This window comes from Eucalyptus grandis, chromosome 8 (assembly GCF_016545825.1).
Source record: "Eucalyptus grandis isolate ANBG69807.140 chromosome 8, ASM1654582v1, whole genome shotgun sequence".
Taxonomy (NCBI): Eukaryota; Viridiplantae; Streptophyta; class Magnoliopsida; order Myrtales; family Myrtaceae; genus Eucalyptus; species Eucalyptus grandis.
In genome coordinates, this window is record NC_052619.1 from 51,951,941 (window position 1) to 51,972,899 (window position 20,959).

General features: G+C 42.6%; 2 protein-coding genes, 1 long non-coding RNA gene and 1 other non-coding gene across 5 annotated transcripts; 2 read left to right on the forward strand and 2 right to left on the reverse strand.

Moving 5' to 3' along the window:
- Positions 1 to 4,684: 4,684 nt before the first annotated feature.
- On the reverse strand, positions 4,685 to 5,326 carry LOC104417414 (E3 ubiquitin-protein ligase AIP2-like). Its single transcript, XM_010028698.1, has one exon. The coding sequence runs from the start codon at positions 5,324 to 5,326 to the stop codon at positions 4,685 to 4,687; it is 642 nt and encodes a 213-aa protein (XP_010027000.1).
- Positions 5,327 to 11,138: 5,812 nt separating this feature from the next.
- On the forward strand, positions 11,139 to 14,087 carry LOC104414917. The gene is made up of 2 exons (XM_010026139.3): positions 11,139 to 13,236; positions 13,374 to 14,087. Exons 1-2 carry the CDS (start codon positions 11,164 to 11,166, stop codon positions 13,818 to 13,820), a joined length of 2,520 nt encoding a protein of 839 aa, XP_010024441.2. The 5' UTR covers positions 11,139 to 11,163; the 3' UTR covers positions 13,821 to 14,087.
- Positions 14,088 to 14,131: 44 nt separating this feature from the next.
- Positions 14,132 to 16,601, reverse strand: LOC120287597. 2 transcript variants are annotated; one of them, XR_005545752.1, is made up of 3 exons: positions 16,461 to 16,601; positions 14,347 to 16,366; positions 14,132 to 14,262 (listed from the first exon to the last, which is right to left on the reverse strand). It is a non-coding gene; the product is annotated as an uncharacterized LOC120287597 (long non-coding RNA). The 2 variants fall into 2 exon arrangements; XR_005545753.1 differs by lacking the exon at positions 14,132 to 14,262 and having other exon boundaries at positions 14,972 to 15,401; positions 15,494 to 16,366.
- On the forward strand, positions 16,320 to 18,782 carry LOC104414926. The gene is made up of 2 exons (XR_005545751.1): positions 16,320 to 17,915; positions 18,052 to 18,782. It is a non-coding gene; the product is annotated as an uncharacterized LOC104414926 (transcript).
- Positions 18,783 to 20,959: the final 2,177 nt, after the last annotated feature.

Here is a 20,959-nt window from a genome sequence, read left to right on the forward strand (position 1 = left end):
CTACCTCGATCCGGTTATATCTCTTGGCGGCAACCGAACCTCTGTTCATCCATCGAAGAAACCCTTTCGCACAATTGATTCCAGCGTCGGGCCACATCTCCGGCCCGGTCCAGTGGCCTCCAACCTTTCCTCCAAAGATATGGACAGGTGTGGAATCGCACCCTTTTGGCCCGTTGCTAGGACAAGTATGGACCCAAGACCCTTTTGGGCCGTTGCAGTCCGTAACAGGCCCCACAGAGACATCGAGCCAGACGAATTCTGCTCAGGAATCCGGATTCGTTCCGGGTCAGGGATCCGAATCTATCCCGAGTTCGAATCCCTACCCGGGATTTCAACCCAGATACACGCCATCGGGTTAGGGATCCGGATCTATCCCGGGTTAAAATCCCTACCCGGGATTTCAACCCGGATATGCGCCACCGGGTCAGGGAACCAGATCTATCCCGGGTCATGGGACGAATCCCTACCCAGGATTTCAATCCGGATATGCGCCATTGTTTTTTTCGGTTGGCGGCGGCGGCCGGCTTGAACCCGGCAACCCTCTGTACACGTCGCCGGCCGATGGACCCGAATTGAAGCTCCTCGGGATGCAGCTTACCGGAGCAGAAAATTATGCGGCCTGGGCAAGGGATCTCCGGCGCGCCCTTGTCACCAAAGATAAGGACGGCTTCCTCGACGGAGCCGTTCCTTTTCCGGCTGACGAACGTCTTCAACGGCAATGGCGTAAGTGCAATCAACTGGTTTGCACATGGCTCGGGAACTGCCTCGCACCAGAAATCGCAGCCGGACTCCCACCAACCGAAGACTCCCGAACTCTCTGGGACAGCATCCGCGAGATGTACAGACACCTCGACCGAGCGAAGCTGTTCACCGTCACCCAAGCCCTGTCGGAGTTGAAGCAAGGGAACCTCTCGGTTACCTCCTGCTTCAACCGCTTCTCTGCTCTATGGAATGAGCTTGAGGCCGCCGAAGAACGACTCGAAGGTTCCGAAGAAACCCTCCAACAATATCGAAAAATTAAGGAGAGGGAGAAAACGACGAGATTCTTACTCATTTTAAACGAATCCTTCTCGGTTTTCCGATCGCAAATCCTTGCGATGGACCCTCCACCTCCGCTCGGCCGCATTTACCAGTTGGCCGTCCAAGAGGAGCATCATCGGATGGCTGCCGCTGGACATGCTCGGATAGGGAAAGGCCTGAGCTTGGCCGTTCTTCCCTCCGGCGATGCAACTCTCGGCGGAAACTCCACAGATCTGGAGAGAAAAATTGTGGCTGCAACTGCGGCGAGGAGAACAGGAGGAAACCCTAAATCATTTCGATCTGACGGCTCGGATCTAAGATCTGGAATGGATGGCTGGGATCGCCGATCCAAGATGGACGACTCAGATAGACGCGCTGGATCTGACGGCTGGGATCTCAGCACGGTAACAAACGGACGAGATCGGCTCGCTGGATCGGACGGCTGGGATCTCAGCGCTGGAATGGACGGACGCGGTCAACGCGCTAGATCGGACGGCCATCATCTATCCGCAGCTTCAACAGAATCGGACGGCTGGGATCGTGCCACGTCAGCAAGAAAGGTTAGTGGGCAGAATTCCAGGTTTAAAAATAAATATTGCAGCTACTGTAAACGTCCACATCATACCATTGTCTAGATGCATGTTTTAATCCATATAAGGATTTGCGAAGACGACATACCCGAGACTCCCCCTGTCTGCGTAATCCTTGAGGAATATCCATGTAGATTTCTTCATCGAGATCACCGTGGAGAAAAGCATTATGCACATCCATCGATGGAGAGACCAATTTCGTATGGCTGCAACGGATAAGAAGGAACGTACCATGACTTCTTTAGCTACTGGAGAAAAAGTCTCATGGTAATCAAAACCTTCTTTTTGAGTGAATCCCTTGGCAACTAATCGAGCTTTATATCGCTCAATAGAGCCATCTGCCTTGAATTTGATCTTGTAAACCCATTTGCAGCCAATCGGTTTCCGTCTTGGTGGCAAAGGGACAATATCCCATGTGTGATTCTCCATTAAAGCAGTAAGTTCGGATTCCATCGCATGTTGCCATCTAGGGTCTCGTGCCGCCTCAGTGAAGGAGAATGGTTCTCGTTCTTCAGATATGCGACTTATACAACACATATGTCCTGGCGATAACTGATTAAATTATACATATGAGCCAATGGGATATTGTGTACCTGAAGAACTTCTTGCAGAACATATGTAATCCTTTGTCCATGTAGGTGGACGAGTGTGCCTTCCAGATCGACGAGGCAGCTCGAGGATTTGTGTTGGAGGATCCGATGATTCAAGGAGAATTGGTGAAGCAGCTGTTGTTATAGGAGATTGGGAAATGTCCTCAGATAATCCTGGCGAAGTTGCTTCTGAAGGTGATAATTCCATTGATGCAGACGAAGGTGGTCCTGATGATATGGGTGGTCCTAGTGCAATAAGACACCCTGGTGCTGAGGACAAAGAGTCATCGGACAAAAATAGTTTGTCGTGTCTTGATGGTAAAGAGGACTGTGATGAAGAAACCGTTTCCTCAAAAGGAAATATGTCTTCATGGAATACAACATCCCTGCTAATGAAAAAGGTCCCTGTAGAGATCTCCATAACTCGATATCCTTTCTGAAGAGAAGAATATCCCATAAAGACGCACCGAGTGGCTCGAGGGCCCATTTTATCTCGAGGACCCACATTTGTTGTATAGCATAAACAACCAAATACTTTAAGATGATTATTATCAGGTTGTTTGTTGTAAAGCATCTCAAAAGGGGTCCTACCATTAAGAATTCTAGTTGGCATGCGATTGATCAAGTAAGCTGCTGTGACCACACAATCTCCCCAAAAATCTTCTGGAATGGAAGCTTGATATTTTAGAGCACAAGCAACCTCTAACAGATGCATATGTTTGCACTCAACAACCTCTAATCAAAAAGAAGGTTTTGATTACCATGAGACTTTTTCTCCAGTAGCTAAAGAAGTCACTGTACGTTCCTTCTTATCCGTTGCAGCCATACGAAATTGGTCTCTCCATCAGATGGATGCGCATAATGCTTTTCTCCACGGTGATCTCGATGAAGAAATCTACATGGATATTCCTCAAGGATTACACAGACAGGGGGAGTCTCGGGTATGTCGTCTTCACAAATCCTTATATGGATTAAAACATGCATCTAGACAATGGTATGCCAAATTCACTGCTACACTAACCAATGCAGGTTTTGAGCATTCTAAGTATGATTATGCCTTGTTTACACATACTACAAAAGCATCATCAATTTATCTGATGATATATGTTGATGACATACTTGTCATGGGAAATAATGACTCTGATGTTGCCAAGTTCAAAAGATATTTACACTCCACCTTTCACATCAAAGATTTGGGATCACCAAAATATTTTCTTGGCATTGAGATTGCTCGGTCCAATGAAGGAATTTGCCTCAGTCAAAGGAAATTCATCTTGGAGATTGTTTCTGAAGCAGGTCTATCGGGATGTAAACCAGCAGTCATTCCAGTTGAGCAGAATGTCAAATTGACGACGCATGAATATGACATAAGTTCTTCTTCAAACATTAAGGACTCAGTGCTCAAAGATCCTTCAGAATACCAGCGACTTGTCGGAAAGTTGATATATCTTACAATGACAAGACCTGACATATCATATGCCGTACAAATACTCAGCCAGTTCATGCATATACCAAAGCAATCACATATGGATGCGGCATTGAAGGTTGTGAAGTATCTAAAGGGATGTCCAGGCCTTGGTATACTTCTATCTCGTGACTACAATATGAAGATAATAGCTTTTTGTGACACGGATTATGCCACCTGTCCAATGACTAGGAGATCTATTACTGGTTTCTGCATAAAGCTGGGAAAGTCCTTGATTTCGTGGAAGACAAAGAAACAGTCAACTGTCTCACTATCATCCGCAGAATCGGAGTATCGGGCCATGGCAAAGGCCACCTGTGAAATAGTCTGGATACGAGGACTACTCCTGGATCTCGGAATACAAATCAGTGGACCGACTGAATTGTTTTGTGATAATGATGCTGCACTCAAATTAGCGGCAAATCCAGTCTTTCATGAAAGAACAAAACACATAGAAGTGGATTGTCATTTCACTTGGGATAGGATCAAAGATGGAGTCCTGGTGACAAAAGGAATCGGAACAACGGAGCAACCTGCAGACGTCTTTACTAAAGCGTTATGTCGGAAACAGCATAGATATCTATTGAGCAAGCTTGGTATCCTTGACATCTACAGGCCGGCCACCAGCTTGAGGGGGAGTGTTGGAAATATATCTTGAAGATTCCGATTCCGTGGATTAGTTTTGGTAAATAAGAAAATAGGAAAATAGAGATTCATTTATTATTTTTTCCTGTTTTATTCTTTTGTCTCTTACATTATAAATGTACAAGTGTAATCTAAATATACACAATGAATATACAGAGAAAAAGATTTTCTCAAATCTCCATTTCACATTCTGTCATAGCCTTACAAGGGACGTTTCAGAGAAGAAAGAGAAAAGGAAATTGGATAATATATGATAAAGTGTAATTACAAAGTGGCTTGGGAATCGACTGCTGATCGGAACAGAATTAGACCAACAAGCAGAAACTTCATTTACATCAAGTGGTCTCCTAGAAAAACCAGAAAAGACTGAGACTTCAAGACATCTTGGCGGGCAACTCGCAGCGACACAAAGGGCATGTTTGGTGTATCTTCAGCCTAGCTTCGATGCAACCATGATGAAATTCATGAGAGCAATGCATCCGAACCAGCTGGTCTCCCATCACAATTTCTTCCGCGCAAATCACGCAGTGCCGTTCACGACTCTCGTGGATCTCGCTCTCCGAGACGGTGACCACGTGCATCATACTCACCATCACCTTCGTCCTCTTGCGCCCCTTGTCGTTCACCTCGCGGGACAACACCCTCGCGATCTCAGACATTAACTCGTCGGGGGTCATGCATGTCCTGCTCGCGTACTTCCCCGCGTTCATGTCGAGCCACTGTATCCGGTCCAAAGGGAAGGGCAGCAGCATGCCCTCCATCATGGAGGACACGATTGCCCACCACGGCAATGACGGCGAGTGGTCACGGGACGCAAACGGCGTGCTCGGATGCTCTGCTCGGTATGAAAAGCTACGTTCACAGATTCGGCCTCCTGTTCCTCCTTGTACTTTGGACAGACTACAGTAGCTTTGGACATGGCATGACAAGATCACATTGGGTTGGGGCAAAGATTCATCGTCATCGTCTGGAACACGCGTTGGTATTGCGAAGACTCGAGTGTAATAATTCGACATCTTTACGAGAATTGTGGAGATGGCAAGTGAAAGCGTTCTTGGGTTGGGTATGTATATATATGTACTCAGTCATAGGACACCGCCATTGACAGAAATTTCAGGAAACAAGTCGTATAGTTTCCTTTTTAAGCTTTGGTTCGTCCAGATTAGACAGAGCCTATGTCAAAGATTTTGAGTCGTTTATCCGAAAAACTTTCCTTTTCTCAAGATAAGATTTGAGTTACCCGTATTTCTCAATAGTTACCCGATTTTATCTCCTCATTTGATCTTGGCCAACTTCCTCTAGTATCGGACCCATACGAAAAAACACCTTATAACATAATATTTCACTTATGAACCAAAAAAAAAAAAAACATAATATTTCACTAATTAAATAATGACATTACACACAAGTAAGGAATACGTTTCAAAATTTGAAATCTTTTCAATAAGGTTGTCCGTGAGATAGAAGCTTCTATGTTCATCTTCTTATACAACCCCATTGAAAAAAAAATTCTTATTCATATTTTCACATTACTTTTCACATATTTTCACATTACTTTTCACATTATTTTAAAAATATTGCGAAATTACTGAAGGCTTATATTCAAAGAAGGCAGAGTGATCGCAACAAATCTACCTTAAACTTAATAGTATTCTTGTCGCACTAAATAAAGAGAATCACCATTTAGCATACCGAGTAACAAGGCTGTATTGGGCACTGCAAACACAATCTTAAGCTAAGATATGACATATTTTCAAATGCCAGAAAACTCAGCAGAAAATGATACAGAACATTGTTTGCCATTCTTTTCTGTGGCGCATCGATCGGGTTAATAAGAAGGGCACAGCTCTCCCTTTGCCTTGACCACCGCCCCCAATGAACATCTAATATTCCTACTTCTTGGTGACACCAGCCACGAAGGAGTTCTTTTTTGCATTCCTTACTTTGTTTCCTTCAGGAAAAAATCCATTTGACGATTTTGGAAAGAGCTTAAAAGAGAAGGATTAAAGAACATAACGGCACCCATTGAACGACCTCACAAGCCAATCGAAGAGACTTTTTCATCAGTCCGAAGATAATCGACCACAGCCTTCAGGTCATCCTTCTAGAGGGGCCAAAAAGAAAGTGAACTGGAAATTATAAAGAAGAATGATTTTAAAACAACCTGCATAGGGATAATAAGTTCCGAAGCACTGAAACTGAAGCTGACAAAATTTAATAAGACAAATACAGAAACTAGCAAGCCCAATGGCAATAAAGGTCTCAACTTTGAGAAAAGTTACCAAAACAGTCCTAAACCTATTACATACATGTGCTAAATATTAGCAAGTCTAGTGGTTACTTCATTCTACAGCCTCTTTGATGCTAAGAAGGGGTGCTCTCCCATAATTTTATTCATCCAAACATTCAATAATAGAGATCTATTCTCTCCAGACTACTCTCTCTGGAATTCTCTCTTCACGATCCATGTGAATAGATATTACAAGACAATCCATCACACAATCATGAAAATCACATCTTGATGTTTAAAAAAAAAATACAAGGGAGAAAATTTGTCCGTTGAAGACACTATTGTACAACCAAAAACAACATTCTTCCATATATTACTGATTGTTCCTAAAGGTCATAAGCCTCTTTATTGAACCAGAACCTTTCTTCATCTAATTTTATATGAGTCAAGAAGATATCAAACTTCAAGAATGACATAAATTCAATTATGTCTCATGAGTAAAATATATTGAGATCGACATCGATGCAAATCTTTAAATTTTCACCGATTATAGATTCTAATAGATGAAAATACATGCGACATTTACTACAACACAATACACTTAAATTTCCTCCACTTCTGCTGAGAAAGTAAACATTCAAATGGTACATCAGACCATCCATAATATGGCTTGCCAATCCTTAGCAACCATCGTTGTGGCTGTCATATGGATGGACATATTCGAACCGGCGTGTGATGAGAGATCCATGGACAAAGTTTTAGATGCCGATAATATGCTTGTATGTAGACGGAGATGGATGTTTAACTTTTAATGTTGAACTACAAACTCTAGTGAATGAAGGACAAGATGATTCTTTTTATTGATAGTGGGATTTATCACATCAAGCAATAGAAAACACAGTGAAGAGATGCGGCCGCCTTTAAAGTACAAAATAAATGCCTCGGCCACGCATTGTATGACATTGAAATAATTGTCAAGGCGCAAGAAATCATCAAGGAGCAAGCAAGTTGCTGTGGAATCCCAAAAATGTACTGCCACATAAGAGATTATAATATCACTAGCATGATCATGCCGATAGGATGCGACATTAATACAGTTGGCCAATGACGAGAAGAACAAGGAAACTTCAAGGGTTCAACTTCATGAGGAATATTCCTGTCATTGATGTTAAAGTCAATGCCTCCAAGGAGCTGTGCAACTTCATGAGGAATATTCCTGTCATTGATGTTCAAGTCAATGCCTCCAAGGTCTATTCAAGACGAGCCAAAGCAAAGTCGTAACCAAGCAGCAACGCGTCACTCCAATTTGTAGGAAGAGATGAATCTTCCTTTCATTCATGATGAAGTCAATGCCTTCCAAGGGGCTGGGCACGGCAATATAGAACTCAGAACCTGATCATTCGTCACGACATCAGAACCTTAGGCACAGGTTCCTCTGACAAAGTCAACATTGTCTCAAATTGTCCTCTCTTTTGTACAAGGTTTCTAAAAGACAAGCCAAAGCAAAGTCGTAACCAAGCAGCAAGAGATTAATGTTCGTTTCATTGATATTGAAGTCAATGCCTCGCAAGGAGCTGTGCATGGTAATATAGAACTCAGAGCCAGGTCATTCATTACGGCATCAGAACCTTAGGCACATACTCCTCTGAGAGACTCAACATTGTCTCAATTCGTCCTCTCTTTTGTACAAGGTTTCTTCAAGGCAAGATAAAGCAAAGTCGTAACCAAGCAGCAGCGCGTCACTTCAATATGCAGAAAGAGAGTACCAAACGCATTTTGTTTCAAGAATATAAATTTTGTATAGTTTCTAAATGTCTTAAAATACTTAGAAACTGATCTGAGAACAAAAATAGAAAAAAAAAATGTTTTCAAATAAAAATTGTTCTTGGTAATAGAAACATTATCATACGCACTCTAAGAATCTGATTCTCTCTTCACCCAAACAGGAGAAACTTACGTTATATTCTATTATCTATACATAACAAGTCAAAGAAAAGTGCGAATTAAAGGATAGAAATTAAATTTCTTCATTCTTTGATTTTCTCACGAAGGTATGTTTTCATTTATCTCATTGTGGAATATCACGAAGATCAAAGATTCCTGTTTTGAATTATTACCTTTTACCAAAAAAAAAAAAAAAAGATTCCTGTTTTGAATTTCTGCATAAAAGAATCACATTATTGCTTACAACTCCCACACATTCTTTTATTTCACAATTTAACTCCTGAAAATGGAAGCATCCAAGAGTTCCATATACTATGATTCTGAGCTCACCACTTCCGCTACTAAAGGATCAGATTTTTCCATCCACATCTTGCTCCACTTAGCAGCGAATCAAGGGTTAAGGACGATAGAGTCCGAGGCAATCATCCCATAATTTTCAAATGACTACACAAGGACGAGAATTCCAAAAGGCAATTCATCGTGCTACCGAAGTTGATAAAAAGAAAGAACTTATCGCTTACTTTGTGACGACGGAAGGAAATCTCACCATCGCTTCTCTGAACCACGCCTGAACAGAACGAGATAAGAACCAGAGAAAAAAAGGGGAACTTGCAGTTGAACACTTCACTATAAAACGCAAGGAAATGAACTAAGCTCATAAACTATGAAAAACGAGACGTTCTTGCGATTGAATTCGTTGGGAAACTTGTTACCCCTCAAGATCAGGGAGTTTCAGAGCCGAGATGAGTGAGGATTGAGTGTCTTGATGGCGAGCGACCTCAGTCGCTGCGAATTTCCAAAATGAAGAACAAATGGTGGAGGGAAAGGTAAGAAATTGAAAGAACGAAAATTAGTTAAAAACTGTTAACCCCAAACAAGAAATTGAAAAAGAAATATTACTCAAAACGAAAACGACACAAATGATCTCTACGGCTCTCAAACTTTTAATTTGTTTAATGTGGTATTTGACGTTTGTACATGTTCTGGGATAATAGTGAACATTTTCATATTGTGTAAACACTAAATTGAATATATATAAAAAGTTTAAAAATCGCATTGAATAAATTAAAAGTTCATGAATCATACAGTTCAAGAACTATATCGAATAAATTAAAAGTTCATAAACAATATTACACACCTAGCCATAGTTTAAAAACTATTTATGTCATTATCTCTACTCTAAACAATTTCAAGTCATAGTCGCTCGAATTCACCATATTTAAAAAAAAAAAAAAAAAACACACACACACACACATTTTTGTCTTTTTTTTTAAAAAAAAAAAACTTAAAATTACCCTTTGGTTCTTTCGTTCGTTTTCACCCTTTGTTTCTTTTGCTCGTCAACATCCATTTTGGAACGACTGATCACTTTTTCTTCTTCTTTTTTTCTAACTATTAAATTTTCTGAATTATCCAAAGTTTCATGCTTACCTACTATACATAATTATTCAATTTCTTTCTATGCGTAATTACTTAATTACGCACACACAAACGCCAGTTGCAACGCGTGCCACAGCTCTGATTGAACATTAAGGAATACAGGGCCAATAAAAGTTGCGCCTTCTTTCTTCATTTTGATGACGCCACGCATAATAATTCTTCTTCTCAGATAAATGGTTAATGGGTCTCCGAACTTTGGCGAGCAAATAGAAGTAATTTCTCCTCATGCAATAGCCACCTGGCTAGACCTTCAACACAAAGCACTGACAGCAGGGGACCACTTCTGTGTCCTCTAGCTCGAGACGAAGACATTTCCAGCTAGCCACAAACGAAATGCCAAACTGCACTTAACACGACACGGAAAGAATCGTCGAGGAGCAAGCAAGTGGCCGTGGAGATCCGAGAATGCGCCTCCCATGAAAGATATCGTGATACGATTCCTTGCATGATCATGCGGATACGAAAGCACATTACTTGATTTCAACGAAACGAACTGCTGGAATCAGGAGGGAAGACCCAGTTGTTGTTCCAAGTGATGTGGCGATTTCCAAACTGGACCGAATGACCATGAATTTCAACAGCCCACTTGACCAAATGACTCTCATGGAAAGAGACGCCCGAAGCAAAAGACGACTTTGAAGGTTCAACTTCCCGACTAATCTTCCTTTTCCTTTCAATGAGTTTGACATTGATGATGCCTTTCGAGGGGCTGTGCACGGCAATATAACTCAAGAACCCTGATCATTCATTATAACATCAGGACCTTAAGCATATGTTCCTCAGACAGAGTCGATATCGTCTCGCACTTGTCTTCTCTCCTGTACAAGTTCTGTTGACTACAAGCCAAAGCAGTGGCCAAGCAGCAAGCACATCGCTCCATATGCAGAAAGAGAGTTCCGCATCTTCATCAGGCAAACAAGAAAGATCGTCAATGGAGCTTTAGAAGTAAACAATCCAACGATACTGGAATTTGGTCAAAGAGTAAGAGAACTTGCAGGAAAGTTGGCAATAGAAGCTGCTTAACCTTCCTTTTCCTCTGCTAGATCATCTTCTTCCTCTCCTCCCCAACCCCCCTTCCCCCACAGAGGCATAGCTGCTCTGTCTCATCCCAATCCAGGAAATTCATGAACAGAACATTTGGAAATTGAATTCAGGTTCCATTGAACCACTAGATGGAAGTTTTCGTCAGCTGATTTGACATATAAAGAAGAGTGTTCTTGAGCCACTGCAGACTACAAAATGACGGTCAAGAGCTCCACTGAAGGTCAAAGCAGCATTCATTTGGATATTCCTCAGCTTCAGAAGAAAAATGACACCGTCATTTCACCTGCCACAATGTTTGAGCCACAAAATAGTGCTGGTACGAGAGACAGAAGTAGCGGAAACTCGGTTTCCCCCACGCTGCCAGCTGTTTCCGCCCCGGAGAAAAAGCTGACACTGTTTGCTCTCCGCCTTGCAGTTCTTGAAAAAACGGCCACTGGCCTGGGAACCCTTGGTTTCATCTGGGCGACGGTTGTACTTCTGGGGGGCTTTGCCAGTACCCTAGACAAAACCGACTTCTGGTTCATCACCATCATTTTATTAATTGAAGGAACTCGAATATTCAGCAGAAGTCATGAGCTGGAATGGCAACACCAGTCCACAAGGTCAATAGCTGAAGCCGGAGTTAGCAGCTTCCGAAAGCTCAGATCGAGCCCTAGAGCTCTAGTTGAATCCGTCAAGGATATGTTAAGCCCTGTAAGCTCTGCTACAAGGAAGCAAAGTCAACAGAGCAGGGAAATTTCCAAAACTACAGATGCAACAAACGTTAGAGAGCAGAAATTGAGATGGAAGCCGACCCGGATATGGACTTCTTCCGAAGTTCCTATTGTACCTTATGCAGGGAGAGTTTTCCTTTCGAGAAACGTGAGCAAGATTCTCTATTGGCTTCAGCTCTTATCCGCAATAGCCTGCGTTGTGCTTTCATTGATGAAGCTCATCAAGCGCAATTTTGGTGACATTGCTAAAAAAGACACTGACGAGAGGAACGGGAAAGCTGCTCTGTATATCTTTTATGGCCTGGCTTTGGCAGAAGCTTTGGTCGTCCTGACAGAGAAACTTTACTGGGAGTGGAAGGTTGTCATCTGTAAGCTTCTCGAACGAGTGAACGAGGAATGCGATCTGGGGGCTTCAGGTATGAACTCGACTCAGAGATTTTTCTATGACTCCTATTCGAGATGTATTAATGGTAGCATTTTTGATGGCCTGGGAATGGATATGGTGACTTTTGCTATGGATCTCTTATCTTCAAACTCGCCGCATGAGCAGCTCATAGGAGCCAGGATTCTTCACCAGTTTTCTACGAAAGAACGGTTTTCAGATGACACGCTTCAGAAGATAGGAACAACTCTGCCAGTTATAGAGAGACTGGTGGAGATCTTAAACTGGGAAGACCCACAAGAGGAAGAAATCAGGGTATCAGCTGCCGAAATAGTTTCCAAATTAGCCGGGAAAAAGCAAAACTCCCTTCGGGTCGCTGGGATACCCGGGGCAATGGAATCAATATCATCTCTTCTACAGACAAACAGAAGCCCCAGTTCCACAGCAGATGAAATTAGAGAAAAGAAAATCATCTTTGACCATGAGGACTATGAACACTGGACTTTCATTAATTTGGGGCTACTCATTCTGAAGAAACTAGCCCGTGATCATGATAACTGTGGAAAAATTGGAAACACAAGGGGCCTTCTTTCCAAAATCATAGATTTCACTCATGCAGACGAAAGAATATTGAAGGACTCAACCGTTACCACATCGCAAGTTTTGACCATTAAAAGATCCCTTCAGGTTATAAAGATGCTGGCAAGCACAACAGGTACCACAGGGAAAAATCTGCGGAGAGAGATCTCAGAGATAGTCTTCACCATAAGCAACATAAGAGATATTCTACGACATGGAGAGAAGCGACCAGAACTGCAGAAACTAGGGATTGAGATCCTTACCAGTTTAGCACAGGATAATGATGCGACAGAGCATATAGGAGGGACTGGTGGAGTTCTGAAAGAACTGTTAAAGATTTTCTTCCAAGAAGGAGTGCTGGAAAATCAAAGGGACGTGAGGATTGTGGCCGGAGAAGCCCTGGCAATGCTGGCTTTTGAAAGCAAGAGCAACTGTCAACGCATCTTGAAGTTAAATGTAGTGGAGAGGCTCCTAAACGTGTTGGAGATTCCGGTTCTTGATGTTAGTGCTGGAAGAATTTTGAGGAATATGTGCACTTACAGTGGCCCAGAGTCCTTCAACCAGCTAAAGGAAGTAACAGCAGCGGCACCAACGGTAAGTGCATTATTTTGCAAAAATTGAACCTGAGATGGCATCTCAATAACCGGAAAGGGCAGTTATGTACAAGTTTTAAGTTGTCCTGGAGAGAATGACATTAATTGTTCCTACCTAACCACATTTCTTCAACTCAGGTTCTCAAGGCAATCTTGTCAGGAGAAGGCAAACTACAAGAGGTGATGGTTGGGTTAGCAGTGCATGCTTTCAAGTACATGACGGCAGAAGAATCGACTGCCTTCTTCAAGCAGGCGGGGTTTAGAGAAGCTGAATTAGCTTGTGCTTTGGTCGAGATCCTGAGGAGCCACCCGAACCCACATATAAAGGTGCCGAGAATGAGAAGGTTTGCTATCGAGCTGGCTATCTGGATGATGAGAGAGAAATCAACAAATGTGCAGATCTTCAGGGATCTGGGCATGGAGGAGGAGCTTGAAGGAGTCATGGATACGACATCGGAGCTAGAGAGCTACAACATTTTCTCTGGCACCATTGGACTAAGCAGGCACAGTACGACCATTCACTCACTTGTTGAGACCGCACTTATGCTGCTGAATAACAGGTTTGATCAACCGATAGGTTACTGAGCAAGTGACCATGTCAAATTATCCAACAAATGAGAAACATGAAGCGATGCTAGAATACACATTTCATTCGCTAATTCCAGAAGCAAAGATATAAAGGTAATTGCTTCTTTAGCAACTCCCTTAAGTCCGATGAAATGCTTCTGAAAGTTACAAGTTACAACCATGTTTATTTGTTTCGCACGGAGTTTGTGTGTCATGCGACGCACCACATGTACTACTACCAAAACATATGAATATGAATACATACACCCAAGCAATTTTTGCTTTCCGATTCAACTCTTGAACATTCAAGCATCCGAGTGTTGCATATCCCCTGATTCTGAGCTCCCTACTTCTGCTATTAAAAGACCGGATTTCCCCTTCCAAATCTTTTTCAACTTAGCTGCTACTCGAAGACTTAAGACGGCATAATCCAGTGCAGTAATTCCGTAATTTCAAACGCCTACACCAAGATCAAGAATCCCAAAAGGCAATTCATCAGGCAACAGAAGTAGACAAAAAGAAAAAGAAAGAACCCATTGCTTACTTTGTGACGTCTTTAGAAGGACATCTTGCAATGAACCCATAAATTATCTGCACTAACGCTTCTCCGAAACCCGTTAAATAGGATGAGAACCGAAGAACCAAAGAAAAATGGGAACTCGCAGTTGAACAGCTGACTCCATAAAACAAAAGCGAATGAAACTAAGATCGTAATCTACGCGAACCGACATTCTTGTGATGCACATCAGGGAGTTTTGGAGCTGAGACAAGCGAGGATTCAGCGTCTCGACGGTGAGCGAGATCAGTCGCTGTGAGTTGCGAAGATGGAAAAGCAAGAAATGGTGGAGGGGAAGGAAGGAAACGGAAAGAACGAAAGTCAATTGAAACTGTTGACTCTGCACAAGAAATTACAAAATAAATTATATATATAGACACACACACAGATACATACACATAGATTACCCCCTTCCATTCTTTCACGCTTCAGTTGACCACTCCCTTTTTTTCCCTCACTATTAAATTTTCAGAATTGTCCCTACTTCCTCTCTCTTCAGCTCACCTACTATGCATGCACATTCATTTTCTTTCTATGCATAATTACTTTATTATGCGCGCGCAAGCGACGGTAGCTGCAACACCTGCCATAACCTTAGTTGCATATTAAAAGATACCGAGGTCAATAGAAATTGCCATAACCTTAGATAAACGTTTCAAAGGTTTTCGAATTTTTGCAAGTAACGACATCTCCAGCAAGCTACAGACTAAAATGCCAAACTGCTCTTTCCATGACACTGCAAGAATAGTCGAGTTGCAAGCAAGCAAGCGGCTGCGGAAACCCGAGAATGCACCTGTCATGCGAGAGATTACAATATTACTCAATGCATGAACATGCGGATGCAAAACAGGTTGACAGATTCTGACGTAAAGAACTGCTGCAAGTAATGTGGCGATTTCCAGACAGGACCGAATGATGATGACTTGCAATAGTACAATGACCCTCGTGCACAGAGAGACCCGAAAAAGAAGGAGACCTTGAAAGGTTCGACTCCATGACTGATCTTCCTTTTGATGAGGTTGGCGCCGATGCCTTAGAAGGAGCTGCGCAGGGCAATGTACAACTCAAGAAGCCAGATCATTCATTGCATAATATCAAAGAGTTTTAAGTACACATCTAAGCGGAGCTGATTTACCTTGAACTCATTTTCTCTCTTGCATAGTTTATTGTTGATTACAAGCCAAAGCAGTTGCTGAGCAGCAAATGGCGGTATGCGGAAGGAGAGTACAAGATCTTCAACAGGCAGTCAAGAAAGCTCATCGATGGAACTTTAGATGTAAGCAAGCCAACGATATTGGAATTTAGTCCAAGAACGAGAGAACTTCCAGAAAAGTTGGCAATAGAAACGGCTTAACCTGCTCTTTCTCATCCCATTCCAGGAAATTCATAAACAGAAATTTTGGAAATTGAATTCAGGTTCTATTGAACACCACTAAGTATAAGTTTTCCTCAGCCGATTCGACATATAAAGAGCCATCCAATTTTGAGCGACTCCAGACTGCAAAATGAAGGTGAAGAACTCCACTGAAGGTCGAAGCAGCATTCATCTGGATATTCCTCCGCTTCAGAAGAAAAATGATACCATCATTTCACCCGCGACAATTTTTGAGCCAAAAACTAGTGCTGGTATGAGAGAAAGAAACAGAAAAAACTCTGTTTCCCTGCTCTGCCAGCTGTTCTGGCCCTGACAAAAAGCTGACATTGTTTGCTCTTCGCCTTGCTGTTCTCGAAAACACAGCCACTGGCCCGGGAACCCTTGGTTTCATCTAGGCAACGGTTGTAATCCTGGGAGGCTTTGCCAATACCCCAGACAAAACCGACTTCTGGTTCATCACCATCATTCTATGAATTGAAGGAGCTAGAATATTAAACGGGAGTCACGAGCTAGAATGGCAACGCCAATCCACATGGTCAATAGCTGATGCTGGAATTAGCAGCTTCCGAGGACTGAGATCAAGCTCTAGAGATCTAATTGAATCCGTGGAGGATATGTTGAGCCCCATCAGCTCTGCTACGAGGAAGCTAAGTCAACACAGCGGGGAAATTTCCGAAACTAAAGATGCAACATATGTCAGAGAGCTGAAATTGCATAGAAGGCTGACCTGGATTTGGATTTCTTCAGAAGTTCCCATTGTACCTTATGCAGGGTGGGTTTTCCTTTCCAGAAATATCAGCAAGATTCTGTATTGGCTTCAGCTCTTATCTGCGATAGCCTGCATTATCCTTTCATTGATGAAGCTCCTCGAGCACAATTTTGGTAAGGTCACTGAAGGAGACACTGTCGAGAGGCACTGAAAAGCTGCTCTGTGTACCTTTTATGCCTTGGCTTTGGCAGATGCTCTGGTCGTCTTGGCAGAGAAAGTTTACTGGCAGTGGAAGGTTGTCATCTATAAGCTTCTCAAGCGAGTGAACGAGGAATGTGATCTGTGGGCTTTGGGTATGATCTCGACTCGGAGATTTTTCTATGAATCCTATTCAAAATGTATTCATGGGAGCATTTTTTATGGTCTGGGAATGGATTTGGTCACTTTTGCTATGGATCTCCTATGTTCAAACTCGCCACATGAGCAGCTCATAGGAGCCAGGATTCTTCACCAGTTTTCTATGAAAGAACGGTTTTCAAATGACATGCTTCAGAAGTTCGGAACAACTCTGCCAGTCATAGAGACCCACAAGAGGAAGAAATCAGGCTATCAGCTGCAGAAATAGTTTCCAAATTAACCAAGGAAAAGCAAAACTCTCTTCGGGTCGCTGGAATTCCCGGAGCAATGGAATCGATTTCATCTCTTCTCTCAACAAATGGAAGCCCCAGAACTCCAGCAGACAGAATTGGTGGAAAGAAAATCATCTTTGACCATGAAGACTATGGATACTGGACTTTCAATATTTGGGACTTCTCATTCTGAAGAAACTAGCCCGTGATCAATATAACTGCAGAAAAATTGGAAACACAAGGGGCCTTCTTTCCAAAATCATAGATTTCACTCACGCTGACGAAAGAATATTGAAGGATTCAACCGTTACCACATTGCAGGTTTGACTGTAAAAAGATCCCTTCAGGTTATAAAGATGCTGGCAAGCACGACAAGTACCACAGGGAAAATTATGCAGAGAGAGATCTCAGAGATAGCCTACAACATAAGCAACATAAGAGATATTCCACGACACGGAGAGAAACGACCAGAACTGCAGAAATTAGGGATTGAGATCCTGACCAATTTAGCACAAGAACACGATGCAACAGAGTGTATAAGAGGGACTGGTGGAGTTCTGAAAGAACTGTTAAACATTTTCTTCCAAGAAGTGCCGGAAAATCAGAGGGACATGAGGATAGTGGCCGGAGAAGCCCTGGCAATGCTGGCTTTCGAGAACAAGAGCAACTGTCATCGCATCTTGAAGTTAAATGAAGTGGAGACTCTCCACTGGAGAGGCTCCTAAAAGCATTGGAGATTCCGCTTCTTCATGTTATTGCTGGAAGAATTTTGAGGAATCTGTGCACTTACAGTGGGCCAGAGTCCTTCAACCAGCTAAAGGGAGTAACAGCAGCAGCACCAACAGTAAGTGCATTATTTTGCAAAAATTGAACCTGAGCCGGCATCTCAATAACCGAAAAGGGCAGTTATGTACAAGTTTAAGTTGTCCTGGAGAGAACGATATTAATTGTTCCCACCTAACCATATTTCCTCAACTCAGGTTCTCAAGGCAATCTTGTCAGGAGAAGGCAAACTACAAGAGGTGATAGTTGGGTTAGCGGTACATGCTTTCAAGTTCATGACAGCAGAAGAATCGACTGCCTTCTTCAAGAGGGCAGGGTTTAGTGAAGCCAAATTAGCGTGCGCTTTGGTTGAGATCCTGAGAAGCCACTGGAACCCACATATAAAGGTGCCGGATTGAGAAGGTTTGCAATTGAGCTGGCAATCTGGATGATGAGAGAGAAATCAACAAATGTGCAGATCTTCAGGGATCTGGGCATGGAGGAGGAGCTTGAAGGAGTAATGGATACGACATCAGAGCTAGAAAGCTTCCATATTTTCTCTGGCACCAATGGCCTAAGCAGGCACAGCATGACCATTCACTCACTTGTTGAGACCGCACTTATGCTGCTGAAGAACAACATGATTGATCAAACAAAAGATTACTGACACAGTGATGATGCCAAAATATCCAACAAATGGAAAACATGAAGGCATGCCGGTTCATTCTCCAATCCCAGATGTAAAGAAATAAAAGTAATTGCTTCTTTGGCAACTCTGTCCCGCATAAGTATGATGAAATGCTTCCGAAAGTTAGCACCTTCCTTATTTGTTTGCACAGGTTTTGTGCGATTAACAGCACACCACAAGTACTGCTACCAAAACATATGCAAAATGTGTACATAGACCACATTCTTATAATTTACATTTCAACTCCTGTACATTCAAGCATCCAAGTGTCGCATATACCATGATTCTGAGCTCACAACTTCTGCTATTATAAGATGAGATCTTTCCTTCCAAATCTTGTTCTACTTAGCAGTGAATCTAAGACTTGAGGATGATATAATTCAGGGCCATCAACACATATTTTCACATGACTACGCAAGAACAAGCACTCTGAAAGGCAAATTCATCAGGCAGCTGAAGTTAATTGAAAGAAAATAGATAACTCATTGCTTAGTCTGCGACTGTGGAAGGAAATCTATGAACCCATAAATCATCAAAACCACTCGTATATTTCGAAATCATAAGCACGGTATAATCACAAAGCCTGTTTGCTTATCTATTCATCAACGAATCAGATGCGAGATATAGCTTCAAAGTTGATCGCCGCTTGGTCCAGTGACTCTCTCCTGACCCTTCTCCTCCTCCTCCTCACCACATCTTCCCTGTCGTGATAAGGGTTTGCCACCAACCCTTCTTGCCTCATTAGATTGAGCAGGAACCGCCGCTCCAGAATAGGAAACTGCCGCCCTCTCTCCTCCTCTTCGAGCATCCGAGAATGCAGGTAGCACAATTCGAGTCTCCGCAGTTGGGCTCGCATCTCGCAGAACTCATGCTCCGAGATCGCGACCTTGTGAATCATGCTCACCGCCACTTCCGTCCTCTTGCGCCCCTCGTTGCAAGGGTTGCTCACGGCGCTGGACGCGACCCTCGCGATCTCAGACGCTAGCTCATCACGGGTCAGGCACTTCTTGGTTGCCTTCGTCCCCGCACTTAAGTCGAGCCACCATAGCCGGTCCAGCAAGAAGGGCAGCCGCATGTCGTCCAACACGGAGGACACGATCGCCCAGGACGGCGATGATGGCAGGTGGTCGCGGGAGGCGAATGGCGCGCTCGGGTGGTCGGCTCGGTACGAAAGGTACGGTGGTCGAGGATGCGAGGCGGGAATTCAGTGCCTCCTCGTACCTGGGACTGAAGATAGCAGAGTTGGACATGGAATGACACGATCACACGAGGTCCGGGCAAGGACTGATCGTCTGGAACAGGCGTTGGCATTGCAGAGACTAAAGTTTGGTAATTCGACATCTTTTCGAGAAATCGTTGAGATGGTAAAGTGGATTGTTCTTGAATTGGGCATTGTATATATATACATAGCGAAGATCTCTAAAACTTTCCTTTTCTGAACACATGATATATTTATTTATTTATTTATTTATTTCAAAATACTTTGAATTACTTGTATTTATTTTTTTTGGAAGTTACCTTTTTATTTCCTTGTCTAGTATTTTTATATTTTAGGCAACTTCCTCTAGTTTTAACCCAGGCGAGCCGACTTTTTCTCACATAATAGTAAAAATACACGAATGTTGCATGAATTTTAAAAAAAAATCAAGAAATTGTTTTATAACAAAATACTTAAAAAAATTATTAAATAATGGAGTTGCACATTGGAAAGGAATAAAAATTCAAGATTTAAATCTTTTTTTGATAAGCTCATTCATAGGATGGAAAAATTCAAATTTGAAGGAGAGCATACAACATCAGAGCTAGAAAAGCTTCAATATCTTCTCCGGCACCATTGGACTAAGCAGGCATAGCACGTCCATTCACTCACTTGTTGAGACCGCGCTTATGCTACTGAAGAGCAGTCTTTGATCAATTAATAGGTCACTGACCAAGTGATCATGCCAAATTGTCCAAGTACAATGCACTACACATTTCATTCTCTAATTCTATATGTAAAGAAATAAAGGGGAATTGCTTCTTTAGCAACTCTGCCAACTTAAATATAATCCAATTATTCTAAAAGTTATCACCTTCTCTATCTTTTGTGCAGAATTTGAGAGATTGACCTCGATCCAAGAGGGCTTTGAACGACAGCCGTGACCCATCCATGGAACAAGTGACCATAGGCTTGTATCCCTGAGTCCTAAGGTTTTTTGAGTCTTCTAGAATACTCCTGGGGACGAGTGATACGGTAATTGTACATTTATTACATAAAATGCAGGTAGATGATAGTTGGGGAGATGCGATCTCCACTATTAGATCGAGAAGAGACCTACGGATACGGTTTGTCTTGTAGTTATATATATAGGGTCTCATCCCTCTCATTGTACTTATCTTCTCTCTCTAGAGTTTCTCTCTTTAAAAGATCCTTGTGAATCGAGTGTGAAAAAGGCTGC

Excerpts from the sequence above, each read along its gene's own strand:
- LOC104417414 (XM_010028698.1), bottom strand. The coding sequence starts at position 5,326 with ATGTCGAATTATTACACTCGAGTCTTCGCAATACCAACGCGTGTTCCA.
- LOC104414917 (XM_010026139.3), top strand. The coding sequence starts at position 11,164 with ATGACGGTCAAGAGCTCCACTGAAGGTCAAAGCAGCATTCATTTGGAT. Across the intron at positions 13,237-13,373 it reads TAACAGCAGCGGCACCAACG|GTTCTCAAGGCAATCTTGTC; the intron begins GTAAGTGCATTA and ends TCTTCAACTCAG.